General features: G+C 38.8%; 1 protein-coding gene across 2 annotated transcripts in view; it reads left to right on the forward strand.

The window, feature by feature from the left end:
- The window catches only part of LOC149155570 (stromal processing peptidase, chloroplastic-like), a 308,857-nt gene that overhangs the window by 191,096 nt on the left and 97,670 nt on the right, over window positions 1–20,091 (forward strand). For both annotated transcript variants that reach the window (XM_089445727.1, XM_089445728.1), the window contains exon 18: window positions 17,160–17,289. In XM_089445727.1, the coding sequence (XP_089301853.1) occupies window positions 17,160–17,289 (130 nt within the window). The remainder of the gene's footprint in view (window positions 1–17,159; window positions 17,290–20,091) is intronic.

Here is a 20,091-nt window from a genome sequence, read left to right on the forward strand (position 1 = left end):
AACATTGACCAATTGCGCTTACAAGAAGAAGCACTGCATAGTTGACTCAGAAATCTGATGGTAAATTCTTGTAATTATGGTGCCTCAGTGCCACAATCTATCCACCAATGAGCTGTCAAAAAATAGCAACAAAGATTATCAGTTTGCAATGCCAAACATATAAAAGAGAATTAGCAAAAGTACAAGCTAAGTTTTAACAATTTGCACTTACAAGGCATTTTCTTGTCCTTGAGACGTTGGCTTGAGCTGAATCCAAACATGCCATATGCTTCCTTGTACATATCTCGTTGTATGTTGATTTTGTCTTGAATATCTTGACCTGGGAACATCTTCTCAATGCATATCATGACACCTCTCATCACCTCGGGATCTTTTTGAATGCTAGACCCCTCATTATAGAATAAGCTCAGATTGAGATATGCTCCTGTTGCATGGAATGGTGAATGTAGTTGCCTGACCCACTTGAAATCAATAATTTGCAATATAGGGAGATATATAGATACATTTCCATTATAGAAAGTCTTGATGGACTCTTTGGCCCTGTCCATGACCTCATAAATATATCCCATTGCAGGTTTCTCTCCATCCGTCAATCTCAAGACTTTCACAAGGGGCTTAGTGAAGCTGACGACTCAGTGATTTTGTCCCACAAACTATCAACAAGGACAGATGTTTTCACAGACATTGCTTCTGGTTTTGTGCTATCTTTCCAGAATACCCATTGCTGGCTACAAAACATTCTTCTCAAATCTTGGTACTCATATAAAGGGCTTTGGAAGGAAAGAAAGTTTGTAGCAAACTGTGTGACAGCTGGGCAACTAAGCTTACCCTGTGTGAATTCCTTCATAAGGCTCAACACCCAAGCATGATTATAAATACACTTGGTAATATGCTTGCATTCTTGCACAACATCTTGCACCCACTCCAGCTTCCCAATGTCCTCTAGCATCAAGTCTATGCAATGGGTAGCGCATGGAGTCCAAAAAATGGTGGGATATTTGGCACAAAGCAACCTTCCAGCTGCCACATAATTTGTTGCATTTTTCGTGATTACTTGGACAACATTTGCAACCCCAACTTCCTCCACCACATCAGCCAACAATGAAAAAAATCAAATTTGCATCTTTTACATTTGCAGATGCATTGATGGATTTTAGGAACATGGTTCTTTTAGGGCAAGCTACAACAAAATGTATTATTGTTCTACCCCTCTAATCTGTCCACCCATCAGACATAAGTGTACAACTTGTAAATTTCCATGAGCTTTTAATGCTCTCCAATTGCTTCTTGACACACTCAAGCTCCTCATCTAGCTCATTCCCCCCAAGTGCATTATAGGACAGGGTTTTGTATATAGGGCTAGCACATGCAATGACATCCACCATGGGTTGATAAAAATAATACTTTGCATAGTTGAATGAAAGACTGTTATGGTACCAAAACCTCCTCATTGCCATATCTGCCTCCTTCCTCTTCTTTTCATTGAAACTGTCCAAGGTTGGTTGAGATCCTGGAGTGGTACAAGGACTGAAGAAAAAAGAGGTTATACTCCTCTTCGCCACAACACTTGAAGAGGAGTTACCAATACCTGGACTTTGAAACTGTGTTTCACTCTGAGATGAAGATCTACCTATCCCAACAATCTTATCCTTCCTTCTTGCCCTCTTAGAACTTGTTTCTTTAATGGATTCCAAAGAAGCTACCATTTCAGTAGTGACTTCATTAGGGCAACTTGGACAACATCCCACACCATTCCTAGGAATTTTGGCTAGGTGGTATTTCAACTTGTTTATGCCTGCATGCATTGTGGCATTGCAATAATTGCACTTGATATTGTGGTCATTACTAACAATGATTCGTTGACCATGTGCCCATGCCGGATCACGAGATTGTCTGGAACCCTTTGGTGGCATGGTGACAATTTTTTTTTTTTTTGTCTAATTTGCAAATTTTTTTGGTTGTGTGGGTGAGTTTCTCAGCCACACAACAGCCTTGTGTGGCTAAGAAACTCAACCACAGACAATCCCAAACATAAAAAAAAATTGTAAACATAAAAAAAATTCAAAAAATAAAAAACAAAAATGAATACATGGAAAACATTCCAACTAGGTTCATGAAGCCTACCTGAAGCTTAGTCTGATCCGATGAAATCCTCATTTGGCCTCCTTTAGCCTCCTCCAACAACCTCGTCATGCTCCTTTAGCTTCATTCTCAACACTCATACAAATTAGCCAAACACTCAAATGACAAGTGAATGAGAAATGGAAGGGAGAGAGGTGCTTATAAGGCATTTTTCTCCCTCCAATTTCCCTTTTCCTCCCCCTCATTTCCAAAAAAGAAAAAGAAAAAATCAAAATTTTGGACAGTTTGTGGCTTTTCATGTCCGACGGGTCCTATACAGGGCCGATGAGGGTCTCATGGGCTACCTGTGGGTTTGATGTGGGTAGCCGAGTCTTATGGAAAACCCGCCGAGTTCGGGTCTAGACCGCAAGTTCTATGTGGGTGAGTCGGCCCATCCATAGACCCGCTCTTACCTGTAGGTATCTGTGGGTTTCAAATGGGTCGTGCTTCATTACTTGATATATCTAGGGTTTGAAGACCCTAACAAAGGTTTGAATTAGAAAAACCTAGGAACAAAACCCTACCTAATCATTTCTACTGCAAGAAGAAGATCTAGCTCTTAAAAATGACATAAATGAAATCACGCTGATGTGAAGACACAGTTGGTGAAAAAAGGTCTAAGTTTAAGAGGGAGCTAACCTTCCACACAAAGATAAGTACTCTACATCTCCTTTCTTTAACTACTATTGTTGCTATTTTGTCTATACACTTTGCTTTCTGTTCTTTCATAGTCTTCTAATAATTTCTGCATGTAAAAATAAGAACTATCTAAACTTTATTAGTAAATGGAAGAATTAGAAGAAAATAGCAAAGCATGAAGATTTTTCTGAATCTTAATAGAGATAAATAAAGAAGGAGAAAGCAATTTGAAGTATGCATCAAAGAAGATGGGAGCTTGAAAAACACGACTTAATAAAAGGGAAGACATTCACTTACCTCAGGTTGAAAGAGGGAGCCGTAAGCTCTTGGATGGATACATCATTACTTGAGCTGATAGGATTCTTGATTTATTCAATTCAATGTCACATCAATTGAGTTGGCAGTACAGATGATGAACACATATACTACTGATGGTTTAATCTACTTGGAAGTTGATTTCTTAGAAGAGCATGAAGCATAATTCTATTGCAGTGTGATGGAAGAAGATGTGAAGGCTTGTACAATCAGCTGTGAAGAAGTTTGGCTCCATAAGGTGTTTGATGAACTAGTTGATGACATGTTGGATTCAATTGATCAAGGCTACATGAAGATTGTCAGAGAACCAGGAAGGATGATGCACTTTATGATTCGAGAATACGATGAAAATAGGATCCAAGAAGATACAAATAAGATCTCCATAGATGAGCAAGTAGTTGATTTAAGGGAAGTATGTGTACTTCCGACACAATCTTGGGCTTGTAGTTATCTCCTCTCGGTTTGAGAGGGAGTGAGGATGGATATCTCCTCCTTGGTTGAGAGAGAGTGAGGGCCGACACTGTGTTCTCCATGTGTCACGTATTATGGCCAGGACTAACAGACATAAACCTAACCTAGTGCATGAACATTGATAGGGAGAATGGTGGATTTGATAAGCATTTGGGAACGATATTCTTTGAAGTCTGTACCATGACTAGGACTAACCCCGCAAGTCAAGTACATTGATCTAAGATAAGAATAGTCTTGAGGATCGACATACATTTCCTTGTGTTAAGTATTGTGACAATGGACTAGGAAATGGTCTTGTGAGGACATACATTTGTGAACACCTAGGTGGGGTATGTGTCTCGAAGAGGCGATGGTGTCCAAATTTATGCCTCCTAGCATTGTGGTCTGATCTAGTAGAGAGATAGAGCTTACTTCTCAAGGCCTTGGTAGTTTGTTGTATACCTAGGGGGGATAATATGGGGTACCAAGGGAGGTACCCAAGGTAATAATGTAATAATGGGATGAGCCAATGGGCCATAGTAATAAATAAGGTGGTTAACCCATATCATGTAAGAGACCACAAGTAGTTAGTAATAATGTAATGGGCCCATGGTATTAGTTTGATGGTATGAGGGAACCATGGTAATGACCCATGGTATTTTATGTATGAGGCCTATATAGAGGCTAGAGACTCCAGGTCAAGGAATATTGTCAAGGATTATTGTATGAACATGCATATGGCTTGTGGAGTGTTCTCTTTCCTTAAGGAGTGAATGTATGGTGAAAAAAGGTCTAAGTTTAAGAGGGAGCTAACCTTCCACATAAAGATAAGTACTGTACATCTCCTTTCTTTAACTACTATTGTTGCTATTTTGTCTATACACTTTGCTTTCTGTTCTTTCATAGTCTTCTAATAATTTCTGCATGTAAAAATAAGAACTATCTAAACTTTATTAGCAAATGGAAGAATTAGAAGAAAATAGCAAAGCACGAAGATTTTTCTGAATCTTAATAGAGATAAATAAAGAAGGAGAAAGCAATTTGAAGTATGCATCAAAGAAGATGGGAGCTTGAAAAACACGACTTAATAAAAGGGAAGACATTCACTTAACTCAGGTTGAAAGAGGGAGCCGTAAGCTCTTGGATGGATACATCATTACTTGAGCTGATTGGATTCTTGATTTATTCAATTCAATGTCACATCAATTGAGTTGGCAGTACAGATGATGAATACATATACTACTGATGGTTTAATCTACTTGGAAGTTGATTTCTTAGAAGAGCATGAAGCATAATTCTATTGCAGTGTGATGGAAGAAGATGTGAAGGCTTGTACAATCAGCTGTGAAGAAGTTTGGCTCCATAAGGTGTTTGATGAACTAGTTGATGACATGTTGGATTCAATTGATCAAGGCTACATGAAGATTGTCAGAGAACCAGGAAGGATGATGCACTTTATGATTCGAGAATACGATGAAAATAGGATCCAAGAAGATACAAATAAGATCTCCATAGATGAGCAAGTAGTTGATTTAAGGGAAGTATGTGTACTTCCGACACAATCTTGGGCTTGTAGTTATCTCCTCTCGATTTGAGAGGGAGTGAGGATGGATATCTCCTCCTTGGTTGAGAGAGAGTGAGGGCCGACACTGTGTTCTCCATGTGTCACGTATTATGGCCAGGACTAACAACCATAAACCTAACCTAGTGCATGAACATTGATAGGGAGAATGGTGGATTTGATAAGCATTTGGGAACGATATTATTTGAAGTCTGTACCATGACTAGGACTAACCTCGCAAGTCAAGTACATTGATCTAAGATAAGAATAGTCTTGAGGATCGACATACATTTCCTTGTGTTAAGTATTGTGACAATGGACTAGGAAATGGTCTTGTGAGGACATACATTTGTGAACACCTAGGTGGGGTATGTGTCTCGAAGAGGCGATGGTGTCCAAATTTATGCCTCCTAGCATTGTGGTCTGATCTAGTAGAGAGATAGAGCTTACTTCTCAAGGCCTTGGTAGTTTGTTGTATACCTAGGGGGATAATATGGGGTACCAAGGGAGGTACCCAAGGTAATAATGTAATAATGGGATGGGCCAATGGGCCATAGTAATAAATAAGGTGGTTAACCCATATCGTGTAAGAGACCACAAGTAGTTAGTAATAATGTAATTGGGCCATGGTATTAGTTTGATGGTATGAGGGAACCATGGTAATGACCCATGGTATTGTATGTATGAGGCCTATATAGAGGCTAGAGACTCCAGGTCAAGGAATATTGTCAAGGATTATTGTATGAACAGGCATATGGCTTGTGGAGTGTTCTCTTTCCTTAAGGAGTGAATGTATGGTGTTGCCCTACCTTAAGGGTTTGATATCAATAAAGAATCATTTCATATTATTTCTGGGTTTATTTGCATTTTCTTATGTTTTCATATCAGATCTATACTATTTCTGGGTTAGATCTATAACATAGTTTGACAATGCTGGTTATGATGATGTAATCATCATTGATGTTTATCAATCTAGATCCTTTCTTATATGAATATTTCAACTTTGAGAATATTTTGTTGAGTCATTATGAATACCTCCCTAGTTAAGTGAGAGCGTTGAAATTGTAACAAGTGTCGGTCTTCATAATGTAATTTAAAACAATCATTGATATATTTATTATATGTTCATTATTATATTTATTTTTGGTCAAAGCATATTCGTCATGCTTATAGAGTCAATTTTTTTTTATGAGTCAAAGAAAAATGTACTTGAGTCATGTCTCATTTGGACATTCGAAAGAAAAAAGGAATTTGAATTTTTGTTTGAGTCAAAGTCTACTAAATGAGCAAGCCGGTCCTCCTTGGAACAAGTCAGCGTAGTCCTTCAAGAGCCACCTACTCAACCCTCTTGGACAACTATATAGGAAGTAGTTCGACTCATTTGGGAGATCATCCAATCACAAAACAAGAAGTATTTATTAAACCGGAAAAAGAGAAAGGAAGCTGAATTAAAGGAGAGAGAATCTCGCACATGTGGATAATAAATTTTTAAACAGGCTGAATTATTTTGTGCTATTGTAGGCCGGAAATTTCATGTTCAAGAAGTTGACTAGTTTGAACTTATGTTGACTTTGAGTTTGGAGGTGAGGAGGGTCGCTCTTGGATTTTTTGGTGGTAGTTTTGGTCTTTGTCTTGGTCTTCGATATCTCATTTTGATTTGATTCTATAAGAGAACGATGGTTGGGTTTTCCCCCTTGTGGGGTTTTTCCCTAGCTTGGAGCCTAATTTTTGTGTCTCTTGTCTCTTTGCTTTTCTTGAAAGACTGAACATTTGTATAATTGCTTGATGAACACTTAAGAAGTAATAAGAAGACAATAAACATTCACAAGTAATTATCAAGACACAGAAATCAAGCCTAACCTCACTACACTTTGATTTCTCAATGTTAGAACTCCAGTGTAAATGGTGAATTCTTTAACATGATAATTACTTGTGATTATTATTAGGGTTCTTCTTGATTTATTAATCTTCTTCATCAAGTAACTACCGTTATATGTAATAGAATAAAACAAGAGACAAGAGACACCGAAGAACAAGAGACAACAAAGATTAGGCTCCAAGCCAGGGAAAAACCCCACCAAGGGGGAAAACCAATCAATCCTTTCCCTATGGAGTCATAGAAAATCCAAGTCAATACAACCAGTATCCCAAGTCCTAATTCAACCCTCCACCAGACAACATTTTTCTTTATAAAGTCCTTCACATGCTTGTCCATAAGTCTGCCCACAAATCTGTCCATAACCTCCTGCTTAGGTCGCCATAGGAATTCGCATACTGTCACATAGGTGCACCATAGAGATCTCAAATTCCATCACAAAAATACACCACAAAGAGCCCAAATTTCATCATTGAAGTACACCACAGAGAGCCCGAATTTCAACATAGCAGTACACCACAAAGAGCTCGAATTTCATCATAGGATTACACCACAGAGAGCCCGAATTTCATCATAGAAGTACACCATAGAGAGCCCGAATCTCATCACAAAGTACAACACAAAGAGCCCAAATTTCATCACAAAAGTACACCACAGAGAACCCAAGTTTTACAGAGAAGAGACATCCGAATTCCATAGTGAAAGACATTCGAATTTCTTCTTGCCACAGAGATCCAAATTTTTTAACTGAAGATCCACAAAATTGTTTTCAAATGGACGAGTCCTTATGCCACTATATAGTGGTTTTCCCATGCCAAAAGTCATGTCTTTTCAAGCTTTTCCGACCTGTCATCTAGGAGGGCTGACCTATCATCTAGGAGGGCCCACTTGGCTACTTGGACAACTAAATACAATTTCAAAAACTCAAATTTTATTTTTCTTTCAAATGTCCAAATGGACATATTACAAAATCAATTTCTTTTAACCAATAAATTTCTTCTTCAAGTATATTAAGAAGACCGAACCTAGTTACATTTTCCAACACTCAACACTAGGTACCCCCCCTTACTCCATCAAGTTCCTTCCCTTGAAAATTTTACCCTAAAACCTCAATTAAACCCTAGTAGGACAATGCACCAATCATTAGTCTGTTGATCTTCCATCAGTCCCATTAAATTTATATCCTTTTCCTCTCTCCTAGACGTCTAGGGCAGCCACTAGGTTTACTAGGGCAAATTTATTCATGAAAGTAAAGTTTGAGTGGATGTTTGTGACTCATAATTTAGGGATTGCATTTATAACTATTTAAAGGCAAAATCTAACACAATGTGTAGTCTATATCTCCTAAACAGGGCTGAAGTCACTCTCCTTTTTGCTGTTTATGCATACCTAACAAACCATAAAAATAATTTCCCGAGTCTAACCCAACATCTTTTGGAAGGTATTGATCGTTTTTTGTTGAATATCATTCTCAAATCTTTTCTTGAGTGCTTGATCATTGCATATCTTCCAAGCCATGACTTATGTAGCCTATTTCTTGGTTTGGGCATAGAGTATTTGAACTCTAGTATTGAACGCCTAGGAGACGTTAGGTCTTGCCGGTACTCTATCCAACATTAGACCTTTTATTCATCACCTTGAGCCATAACATTAGAATATGTATCTAGGTGATTTAGGGAAGCCTCCCTTGTGGTTTAATTTCGTGAAAGAGTAGGATAAAGGTTACTGAGGTGACAATTGTGAAAATTCCTCAATAGGAATCTCTTCTGCAGCAGACTGATGTTACTTCTCTTACTTGTTAATTCATGGAAGTTATTTACTGTGCTCTACGGTAAATATCGAAGCAAATACATCTGCAACCTTCACTTAAACAAAATACTGAGCAAGAAAGAAAAATACAACACATAGGACAATTATTTTTGGACAAATAGTCCTCGGAAAAACCCAATGCGGGAAAACCAGTGCAACAACTCTAAGGGTTTTTTATTATTAAGTAGTAGAAAATTCTGAATACATCACTGAATACCTCACAGGGCTATTCTGTTACAAAGAGAAGCACTGGTAGAAGCTTTGTGAGGTTACCTCACACAGTCACTGAGAAATCCTGGCTAATCCAACCCTAAACTGATTGCCCCCTACTGTTCTTGTTGCCTCTGCGTAGTGTTTGCGTCAGCCCAACGTCAAGCTCTCTAGGTGCTGCGTCACTTCTCTAGTTGATCTATCTGTTGCCCAGGGGATTTGATTTCTGCCTCCTGGTCTCACGCCCCGACTTCCGTCTTCTCAAAATCGTATTCCTCTGCAGGTTTCAAATTCCTATCTCTCCCTCTACGCTGCTTCTACGTGGCCCTTTTGGCCCTACGACAACCTCTGCATCAAAGCTTCTGGATCACTCACTGCTTCTCTATGCTGTTGTATCTCCGACTGAGAATCTCTCTTTGAAAGCTGCTATCCTTGTCCTTGAACTGCAAGAGATTTCTTAAATCGAATTTTCCTCCTGAAAACTTCTCACTTCAGAAAATCGATTTCCTCAATTTCTCGGCGTGTTTCCCAAAAGACCCTCAAGCCCCTTCTTATATCTTCCTGTTGGACAACCAACGACCTAGATTAAAACATAATCAAAAGGCTCAGATCATTTTGGCTTGATCCGTGGCTTTTTCTAGAAGTTTCACCCCTGATTAGATTAATACCCATTAATATTTTAATTTCTTAAGTTTAGACTTAGGAATCCCATTAAAAATATTAATTATTTTAATAAAATCACTTATGGGTGGAATTTCCCAAAACACATTTTGGGTTCTTTGGGATACCTGTGCCCAAGCATCCCTGCAAAATTTGAGGCTTAGAGCACATCAATGCTACTCCAAATCAACACTCCCTCTTAACGAGGAATGTGCTCTATCAATACAATGCCTCTTTGCATACTACTTTGACTCTGAAGCATTGTCACTACGCTGCTAATGTCTGACCTATTGTCCACCAACCACTGTGTCGCTGCTGCTACTGTACTGCTGCCTTTGACACTGCCACTGTTAATGCTACATCTGTACTGCAGCTCCCTCTCAAGTGCTGCATCGACTATGCTGCTAACACTGTCACTGCTAACACTGCATCTGTACTGCAACTCAAATGCCGAGAGAAGCAACTGAAAACACCCAAAACTAGACAAGTATCTAGTGGATACACCTCGGTGCTGAAATCCTGACTGCTGCTAGTCCCATGCTACCTCTGAAGCCACTGCGCTGCTGAAGATCTGCGATGTGCCTCCCTGCATTGCCTCCTCTTTGCTCTGCGCTGCTCAGTCTCTGGCTCTTCTAGCCACTGCATTTGTTGCATCGACACTCCATGGCACCAATTGAAACTCCAACATCTCGCTACTCCTGATCATGGGCTCCCATAGCAAGGTGACAACCCAATAGGTGGGCTCCTCAAGGATCCTACCCATTTGCAGTCCTTCTGACTACAGCTCCCTCCTGGAGGTATGTCAACTATCATGGTGAACTCCTCCTTGTTGATCTTTGCGGTTGCAACCTTTGGATCATGCTTTTCATCCTTGTCCTTTTTCTTCAAAGGACACTAGGATGCACAATGGCCTATCTTGCCACATATTAAGCACTTCACCTTGGAGACATCCTTCTTTCATCTCTGTTGCCCCCACTGTCCCTTCGAGTCAAGGGTTGCGTTATCCTCTTCCTCTACCTTTGGCTTCGAGCTACTACTGCTGTTGCTCCCATCAAGTTTTACCTTGAGCGGGTCTCTCCTCAACTCTTCTTGTTTCAGCTACTCACTTCTCGTCCCAATATGGCAATGCTGCTTTGCCCAAGATATTTTGGACAAAGATTTTCCAATCATCCGAGACAGAATTTAGAGTTAGTCTCACTAACTTTGAGTCCTGAGGTGTGTGCCCCGCAGCCGACAACTCATCACGGGTCTCCTTCAGTTTCATGAGGTACAGATCCACATGTTCTCGCTTCTGCATCTGAGCAGATCTCAACTTCTGCTGTAAGTACATCTTCCGCTGCTCCCTAGATCCATGGTACAATGTGGCCAAGGCATCCCACATCTCCTTAGCGGTCCCTTTGCTTGCAACGTGGCACACCACGTGATCCTTAACTCCATCCAGGATCATCCTCTTTGCCTTAGCCATCTCAACTCTATACTTCTTCAACGGATATGCACCGGTCGGGACAGCTACCACATTATCAACATACATGTTGAGGGCATGATCATCTAGAAGGAAGGTCATTCTAGCCTTCGAGATGGCATAGTTGGAGGCCCCGTCCAACCTGTCCTGATCCATCAAGCAATTGGTTGCCATATATTCTGAAAACTGTCGAACAACTCCGTCTTTCTCCCTATTGCGTAAGATCCTAGGCTGACTTACGCACTCTCTGATTATGTTGGTAACTTATAGCTCCTCTGCTACTCTGCAAATGAGAAATGCTGAGTTCCTCTACAAGAAATCACTGCAGAAGTCTTCCCTCACTATGCTCTTCTTCTTTCTTTTGACGTCTTTTTAGCCTGACAAAATTGCCCACTGAAAAATCTGCGTCCCACCAATTGCTCCTTATGCTGTGACTCAGCGCTGCTCCCTCTACCACGAAAAATTTCGAATTGGAAGCCTTTTCTCTCCGTCAACTCATTTGGAGAGAGACTACCTCGATTTTTCGACCCTCCGGCTAGAACTGCGCAAACCCTCTGGGGTTTCGACTTGCTGTCTCCTGCAACATTTTGATTTCCTCTTTTGCCCAGCGCTGGGTTTTCTGGTTTTGCTCCTCTTGTTTCTGCTGCACTAGCTTTGATACCATGTGAAAATTCCTCAACAAGAATCCCTACTGCAACAAATTGATGTTACTTCTCCTACTTGTTAATTCATGCAAGTTATTTATTGTGCTCTATGGTAAATATCAAAGCAAATACATCTACAACCTTCACTTAATTAACATATATGCGGAAACAAAATACTGAGCAAGAAAGAAAAATACAACACATAGGACACAATTATTTTTGGACAAATACTCCCTGGGAAATCCCAATGCGGGAAAATCGGTGCAACAACTCTAAGGTTTTTTATTATTAATTAGTAGCAAATTTTGAATACATCACTGAATACCTCACAGGGCTATTTAGTTATAGACTTAGAGAGAAATACTGGCAGAAGCTTTGTGAGGTTACCTCACACAATCACTAACAAATCCTGGTTGATCCAACCCCAAATTGACTGCCTCCCTGTTGTTCTGTCTTCCTCTGCGTAGTGTCTGCTTCAGCCCAACGTCGAGCTCTCTGGGTGCTGTGTCACTTCTTTGGCTAATCTATTTGTTGCCTAGGAGATTTGATTTTTGCCTCCTGGTATCGCACCCCAGCTTCCGACTTCTGAAAATTGAATTCCTCTTCAGATTTCGGACTCCTACCTCTCTCTTTGCACTGATTCTGCGTGGCCCTTCTGGCCCTGCAACAACCTTTGCGTCAAAGCTTCTGGATCACTCACTGCCTCTCTCTGCTGTTGTATCTTCGACTGAGAATCTCTCTTTGGAAGCTGCTATCCCCATTGTTTTAAGATCCGGCTGGCTCGGAACTGACTCGGCCGAGTTGGTCTGAGCTAGAAAAAAAAATTTCAACCCGGCAGGAAATTCTGTTCGGTCAATCATAACTCGGCAGACCCGACTCGATCCATAACTACTCGGGCGGGTAGTTGACAGTGGCCAGTGAACCATAAAAACACGCCTTTTTTAAATTTTTTCTAAGTGTGGGCCCTGGGGGACTCCAAAAGGGTTTATGAATTAGTTCGCTGGTCTTTGGGGTCCATTCCCCTCTCCCAAACCCTAGTATTTGATCATATTGCCCTACTAAGGCTATGCTATTCATGGTAATGTTAAATTCTTAAAGTAAAGGGATGAAAATGAAAGTGACATTCTCCTTAATCTTCATTTTCATTCTTTTACTTAAATTTTTAACATTACCATGAAATCACTCAGGATGTTTGAGAGTGGTTCCGGCCTCATTGGATTTCATATGGAGAAAGTAGAATTTTAGATTTCATTCAAAATCCAGCAGACTTATCGGTTTTTCAAGATTTCAGGATTGGGGGATTGCAATGTTTCCAATGAATTTTGTCATGTACTAGGGTATGGAACTCGTATTTAATCAAGAGCACCAATCCCTCTATGTACCTTGATGTTAGTGACATTGGTTGTCGAACTCCTTCGGGATTTGCTCCCAAACCGGGAGCATCCGAAAATGTCGCTCCCGCTCCCGTTTTCGCTCTCGCTCCCCGCTTTCGCTCCTGCTCCCAAGTAACACTGAGCCAAATGATGTTGGCAACTCTAGCAGTAGCTAGTAGTACTGGTCACAAAATTTTGTTGTAGAGGCCATTTCTAGCCTTCTTGGTTATGTGTTTTTGTTTTGATCTCTATATCATCATCGTGTATGTATTGAACAGTGCACTGGGTGCCATTTTAATATAATGGATATATTCATGAGCCTACTTTGATCATATGTTGTCTTCTATCTATTTTCTAATGTTGTGTGTTTGGAAACATGAATGAAAATCTTTAAAATTATGTGTTATTATAAAAAATAGATATTTAATGTATTTTTTACAACGACCGAGTCATTGAAATCGAGCCGGCTGAGTCGATACCGAGTCGGAGTTGGAGTCGGAGTCGACCGTTGGCTGAGTCAAAGTCCGAGTCGGAGTTTTAAAACATTGGCTATCCCTACCCCTCAACTACAAGAGATTTCTTCAATCAATTTTTCCTCCTAAGAACTTCTCACTTCAGAAAATCGATTTCCTCGATCTCTCTTTGTTTTCCAAATGACCTTCAAGCCCCTTCTTATATCTTCCTGTTGGACAACCAATGACCTAGATTAAAACATAATCCAAGGCTCAGATCGTTTTGGCTCGATCCGTGGATTTTTCTAGAAGTTTCACCCCATATTAGATTAATACTGATTAATATTTTAATTTCCTAAGTTTAGACTTAGGAACTTAGGAACCCCATTAAAAATATTAATTATTTTAATAAAATCACTTATGGGTGGAATTTCAGAGAGGAATCTGTTCCTCCCTTTATGTGAGGTCTGTCCCTCCTGTATAGCGTACACCTGCACCTAACATTCATGCGGAATTTCAGAGAGGAATGCGAAGTTCTTCTTATCTTCTTTGACTATGTAAACATGACTCCTTTTACTGTGGATTGACCTGCTTATTTGAACAGCGTATAATTATTTCCATGATCTGCGTGTAAATGTCTCCATGAACAGCGTGTAAGGAGTCTCTATGCCCAGCGTATAAAACTTCTTTGGACAGTGTATTAGGGCCTGCGTATAAGGGTTTCTTGCACAGCGTATTAGAGTCTCCTTAATGTGGATAGGGCCTTTCCTTTGGCTGCGTATGAGGCCTCCTTTACTGCGGCCAGATCTCTGCGGCTAGGGCAACGTACAGCAGCTAGGGCATCACTTGAAGACCAGCGTATCACTCATGGTGTCTCTCTCCTTCACCAAAAACCTAGACGTGGAGAGGAGACTACACATGAAGAGGTGTGTCTTCCAAATGATTTCAAGTCCTCTATATTTATACTAAAAACATAGATGATGAATAGACACAACTATTGGGCTTTTGAGCCTACTCAAGTTGCTGGTCGGCTTGGTGATAATTCCATAATCAAAATAAATTCATATCTCCATAAATACTTATAAGAATCGGATGATCTTTAGATCAATCCTACACCTCTCGATGAGAGGGATCCAATAAAAATATCAGGTGCCATAAATAAGCTGACCCACATGGAGTTTGGCCCTAGTTGCCAATTTTAACAACAATGCTTGCATGTAATTACCTTACAGCTTTGTATTCTTTCTCCATGATCTTAGACTTTTGATCTAATTTAGCACAGATTAGATCATATTTTATCATGGTTTTCTAGGGCCAACCTTTGTTCTTCCACTTTGTGTTCAACATTGTTGTACTTAGCAATCCCATTGATCTATTTTTGGCCATTCGTTGCACATTAATAAATTATCTTATCTTTGTCGTATCTTATCTTCAAAAGAGTTTGTATGATGGCATCAGATGCTATGCAAAGCTCTTATGGATCTGAATCTAGAGGTAGCTAGCCCATGGGCGAGGATATGAAATTGGTTGGGTATGGGTAACTAGCATCCATGTTGTTGGTATTAGGGATATTCCACTTTAAGACTTGATTCATTATCTCCATGCTTGAAGCTATACATACATTCTAGATAGTAGAATACATCGTTGGTGATTAAACCTGTTCCCAATGGCTGATGTTGTCCTGATCCATAAGTGTCGAAATCCATTGTTACACAGTTGTTTACATAAATACATGGCATATGTGGTTGTGGGTGTATTGATATACATGTTTCTCCTTTGGTATCCTTGCTTTGTTGTATTAATGTTTCTGTGTGATATATTTTGACAAATGTATGCACAGCTCCTGTCATATAAATGAAATTTAAGATTGCAATGATGGAATTAGTGCTCGGTACTTTTGGAATAAGATTTTAGATATAAGAATAATCATCCTAACCGTTTAACATGCATTATTTATGGGTACACTAAGAGAATCAAAATGTTTACATATCATAAAGAAAGCAACAGTAATTAAGTCAGTGCTCTTAGTTGTCTGTCCTCGAATTCTACAATTGATGTTGGTTAGAGCAACTGGAAGCAATGCACAGAATTTGATGTTAATGCAGATGTTGTTTTCTTCACTATTAAAATAACCAGTTCCTCTCATGAATTTGAGTTCTAAATGAAGTGGCCATTCTTTCCTTCAAAAGCAATGTCAAATGTACAAATGTATTCTTTAGTATCTATGTTTACATTTGAAGGAATTGTGACAACCATGTATAAACAAATGCAGCTGCTGATCAAGCTTGTGAAGCTCTCTAATTGATGTGAACTTTCTTGCCATCACCATTGGTTTGCTTTTCTGTCCACTACTGAAAGTTTGTGTTTGCAATCTTTGCAGTGCCTCGAGCTAGAAAAGGTCAATCCCACAATGAATGAAATTGATTTAGTTGACTCTTCAGAGCATGGTTATTGTAAGATGTTTTGTGTGAAGATGTTTGCATCTCCACACCAAATTTAACGTACAAAATATATGATAGAAAACCCTTCTGAACTCGTTTTCGTAAATAATGAGCTGGCTACACAAGTGGCTGGAACGAACTGTGGGAAAATAAAGGAAAATATTGCAAATAAGAAACACACTGAATTTCCAAACAAATGATTTCATTGATATTGAAGTTTACATTATACATATAATCAAACTTTTTAATAATTTATCTTTTCAAACTACATATATGATAATAATTTTACCAAGCACAATAAATTCTGGACAGCTGACCACTTTGCTGTGATGTCAGGTTAGAAAATCAGGAACTTTTTAATAATTTATCTTTTCAAGGTACATATATGATAATAATTTTACAAAGCACAATAAATTCTGGACAGCTGACCACTTTTCTGTGATGTCAGGTTAGAAAACCAGGTAAAACAAGTTTTTTTTCTTTGTTCTGTGTGTTTTAGACACACACTGTTTGCGTTTAGTCAGTCATGCTTGAAAGTATGATTTGGGACTTTGTCAAACTTGAAATCAAGCTTCATTGTCTTAGTTTCTTCACAGAGCAGAGTCAGTGTTGGGAATTAACTTGGACGTGGAGAAGTATGGTAACGCTGATCAGTTTTCTATATAAAGTATTGCGATGAACTCTCAACCGTAGTCACACAAATTGAACTACTGAAAAGCCGCTTGAAAGAAATATGAGTGTCCAAGTGTTTGGCCACTGATTTTGATGAGTAGTAATTTCTTCTTGGACTTTGTGTCGAGTCATTACACTGAAAAGAATGCAGGAAGCTGACATAACTACTTTTTCTTGACTTTTGTATTTGAATGTACTTTTACTTTCGTATTGGTTTTGCCAGTTGTTTTTTGTATCACTTAGAAAATAATAATGTTTCATAATTTAAAAATCCTTTTCCCTATCAAGGCTGTAATAGTATTCTAAGAGTATTTTATCTGAATTGATGTTGCAATTACCTCTGTTATGAATTCACATGTTTTAGAGATTCCAAAATTTTGATTGTTGAAGATAACATGGTAACAATTTTTAGATTTGGATAAAGTTGAAATGTTTCATGAGGATTCACATGCGCACTCATGTTTTTGTGGTCAGGTTTTCTTGAAGGACACTGATGAAAGAGCATGTGCATATATTGCTGGTCGAACCCCAAATCGTTGGGGGTTTACTATTGATGGGGAGAGTGTGAATAATTTTCTTGAAACATTTTCTGATTCCCTGCCAGGTAATTGTTGTTCTCTTTGCTTTTTCATTTTTTAAAATATTAAATGGTGAAGGTTGTTGCAATAATCACCTATAAGATTTTCTCCACAACCCAAGCTTCAACTGGAAATATTATTTTGCAGATTCTTATGATTCAGTATAGTAAACCATAAAACGAGTGACCTTCATTTTGAGTGCCTGTTGTAAAAAGTTAGAGATAACCATATGCACACAACAATTAATCAATGGAGCATGGTGCAAGAAACTGTGAAAAATCAAATCTTTTAACTGTCTCAGAAATTGGCAAGCCTTTTCGATTTGATATAGCTATGGTGGTTACAAAGTGTAAAATTCTTTAGATATTTAAATATTTAATATGATTAGAATGCTTCATGCCGTTAAAATGCCTGGTAATCTCAAATATTATCCGAGTGGTCTCAACTCTAATCTGCTGAATGCCAAATTCAAAAACAGTAATGCCTGGTAATCTCAAATATTATCCAAGTGGTCTGAACTTTAATCTGCTGAATGCCAAATTCAAAAACAGTCTTAGAAGGAATCTAAATATTAATGTGTTGAGAGATTGATAGTGCTTTCAGCCATTTAACATTTGGTCTTTACTAAACACTGGTTCCAAGTATATTCTTCAATTACCTATCATTTTTTAACCATCTCTTGATGAATGCTTCCCTGTGGAGAGGTGACTTACTTTTTCATTATCATTCGATATCCTAATTCGAAAATTTTATGACGTAATAATGATCATTGCTAATTTAAGTTTGTAAATAATGTTAGTGTTAGACTAGTTTTAAAGTTTGTGTGAGTTTATACTAGTACAATTAGCACGTGGGTTAACTGGATTAAATAGGGATTACAATCTGCTCTCGTACTTTTGGTAGTTACGTTGTTATGTTGAATTCCATATACATAAAGTTTTTTTTTTCTTTTTGTTGTTGTCGTTGTTCTGTTGTTCTGTAGTTTAAGTGAAATAATGATCTTGCATCATGCTGAATTTGCTCAACCTGGTAGCAAAGCAATTCACATATAAAGCCTTTGAATGGGAGGCTATATTGGTCAAAGTCAAAGATCAGGAACGTGACTGAGATCTGAGTTGGAGATTTAGGACCCTTGCCAAGGATGAAACTGTGTAGAGTTAGGTGACAAATCACCTTGAATGATAAAGTGAGGAGATGACATAGGTGTACTTGAAAGGTGAGCTGATTTTTTTTTATTCTTTTTCAAATTAAAAAAGACTGATTTCTATTTTTAAATAATTTAAATTTTCTAAAATGGAACTTGGGAATGGCAAAAGAAAATCATATCAAATAAAAATGGAAATCTGTGTGAGACATGAAGACAAAGGAATGCCACTTGTCGACATGAATTACCTAGGTGATGATGTGAAGGGTTAACACAAAGATAGTAGATGCTGATGACAGGGAGAGCAAAGGCTTACAACAACAGAAATAAATTTCTAGCTTGCAGGAGAAAAATGAGATAGAGAAGGAAGATAAAAGATTGTAGATGGAATACTGAGAGACTTGTGATTTTCAGAACAAAATTTTAGTGAGAACTTGAGATCAAAATAGGTGACAAGGACAAGTGATTACAATTTTTTTTTTAACCATGGTGAATTGGTAACTCGGACTAATCTGGGGGAGGCCCAAGATCAAACCTCGTGGTTGCCCTATAACAGAAAGAGTATATCCAGCAACCTGCAAGCCAGATATACCATATCTTATGATTTATCAAGAGCTGAGACTCTCGGAAAGTGGGGAGTCTACTCCTTGGGCCAAGATCATAGCAGGCCATATACTCAATGGGATTTGAACCGCGGTCTCATTGGTTTCACCACCGAAACTTACCATTAAATCACATATCACTGTAATTAGTAATGGTAACCCAATCAAAATAGAGGCATGCAATGGGTGCCCCTTGTTACCCACCAAAAAGGGGGTTACCCCATAGGAGAAATTTTTTCTCCTTCTTTGAAAAGTGAGCTAGCCAACTGACCTATATTTCTCAGTACACAACGATATGCTATAGTCCTTTGCTAATAACACCTCTCACTGTCCGACATTCCTCTTAAAGGAAGGTGGATCACCATTTGGCAGGTACTTTAACCATTTTGCAATCATGTGCTTTTACTTAATGTTTTGGGCATTCTAAGATGGATCAAGGAGTGATCAAGATGATAGAACCTTCAACCGATCTTGACTATAAACCTGTTCTCTCACTTTACTAGAGAGGTTCGTTTTTGACCCTAGTCCAGTGAGACCTCCTGACTATATACCTGTTATCTCACTTTACTAGGGAGGTTCATTTTTGACCCTAGTCTAGTGAGATCTCCTCTGAGGCCTTAGGGTTATAGGAGGGGCACTACTTGGGAGACTTGGATTGAAGTAGCATATCCTTGATTGTTCCATACTTGCCACTTTCCATTGTTCCCTAGATGACATCTCCATTCTTTGGGCTTGTTCATCATTGGTTCATTGGGATTGACACCCTCGTATTCTCATCCTTGAGTTTGGGCCAGAAACTTTGCCCTCGAGGTTGATGTAACTAGAAGAACAATAAAAGCATAAAATGGTCACAATGAAAGAAAAGGAATAAGTTAAAATGGAAAAGATGGTTGGGAAATTAATTAGTGTGTGCGAAAAAGCCTAGCATGAGCCCTACCCCCCTCATTAGCGATTACTCGCTTCCTGAGCACTTGATGCTCCATTACATAATAAAGAAACCTTTACACGTTCCAACACTAATGAGTGAGAAATTGGCTCATCATTAAGGGCTAAATAAATGCGAAATCATTAAAAGCAAGCTT

Source organism: Pinus tabuliformis, chromosome 9 (genome assembly GCF_031772625.1).
Source record: "Pinus tabuliformis cultivar Carrire ecotype Pingquan chromosome 9, CPIR1, whole genome shotgun sequence".
NCBI classification, from domain to species: domain Eukaryota; kingdom Viridiplantae; phylum Streptophyta; class Pinopsida; order Pinales; family Pinaceae; genus Pinus; species Pinus tabuliformis.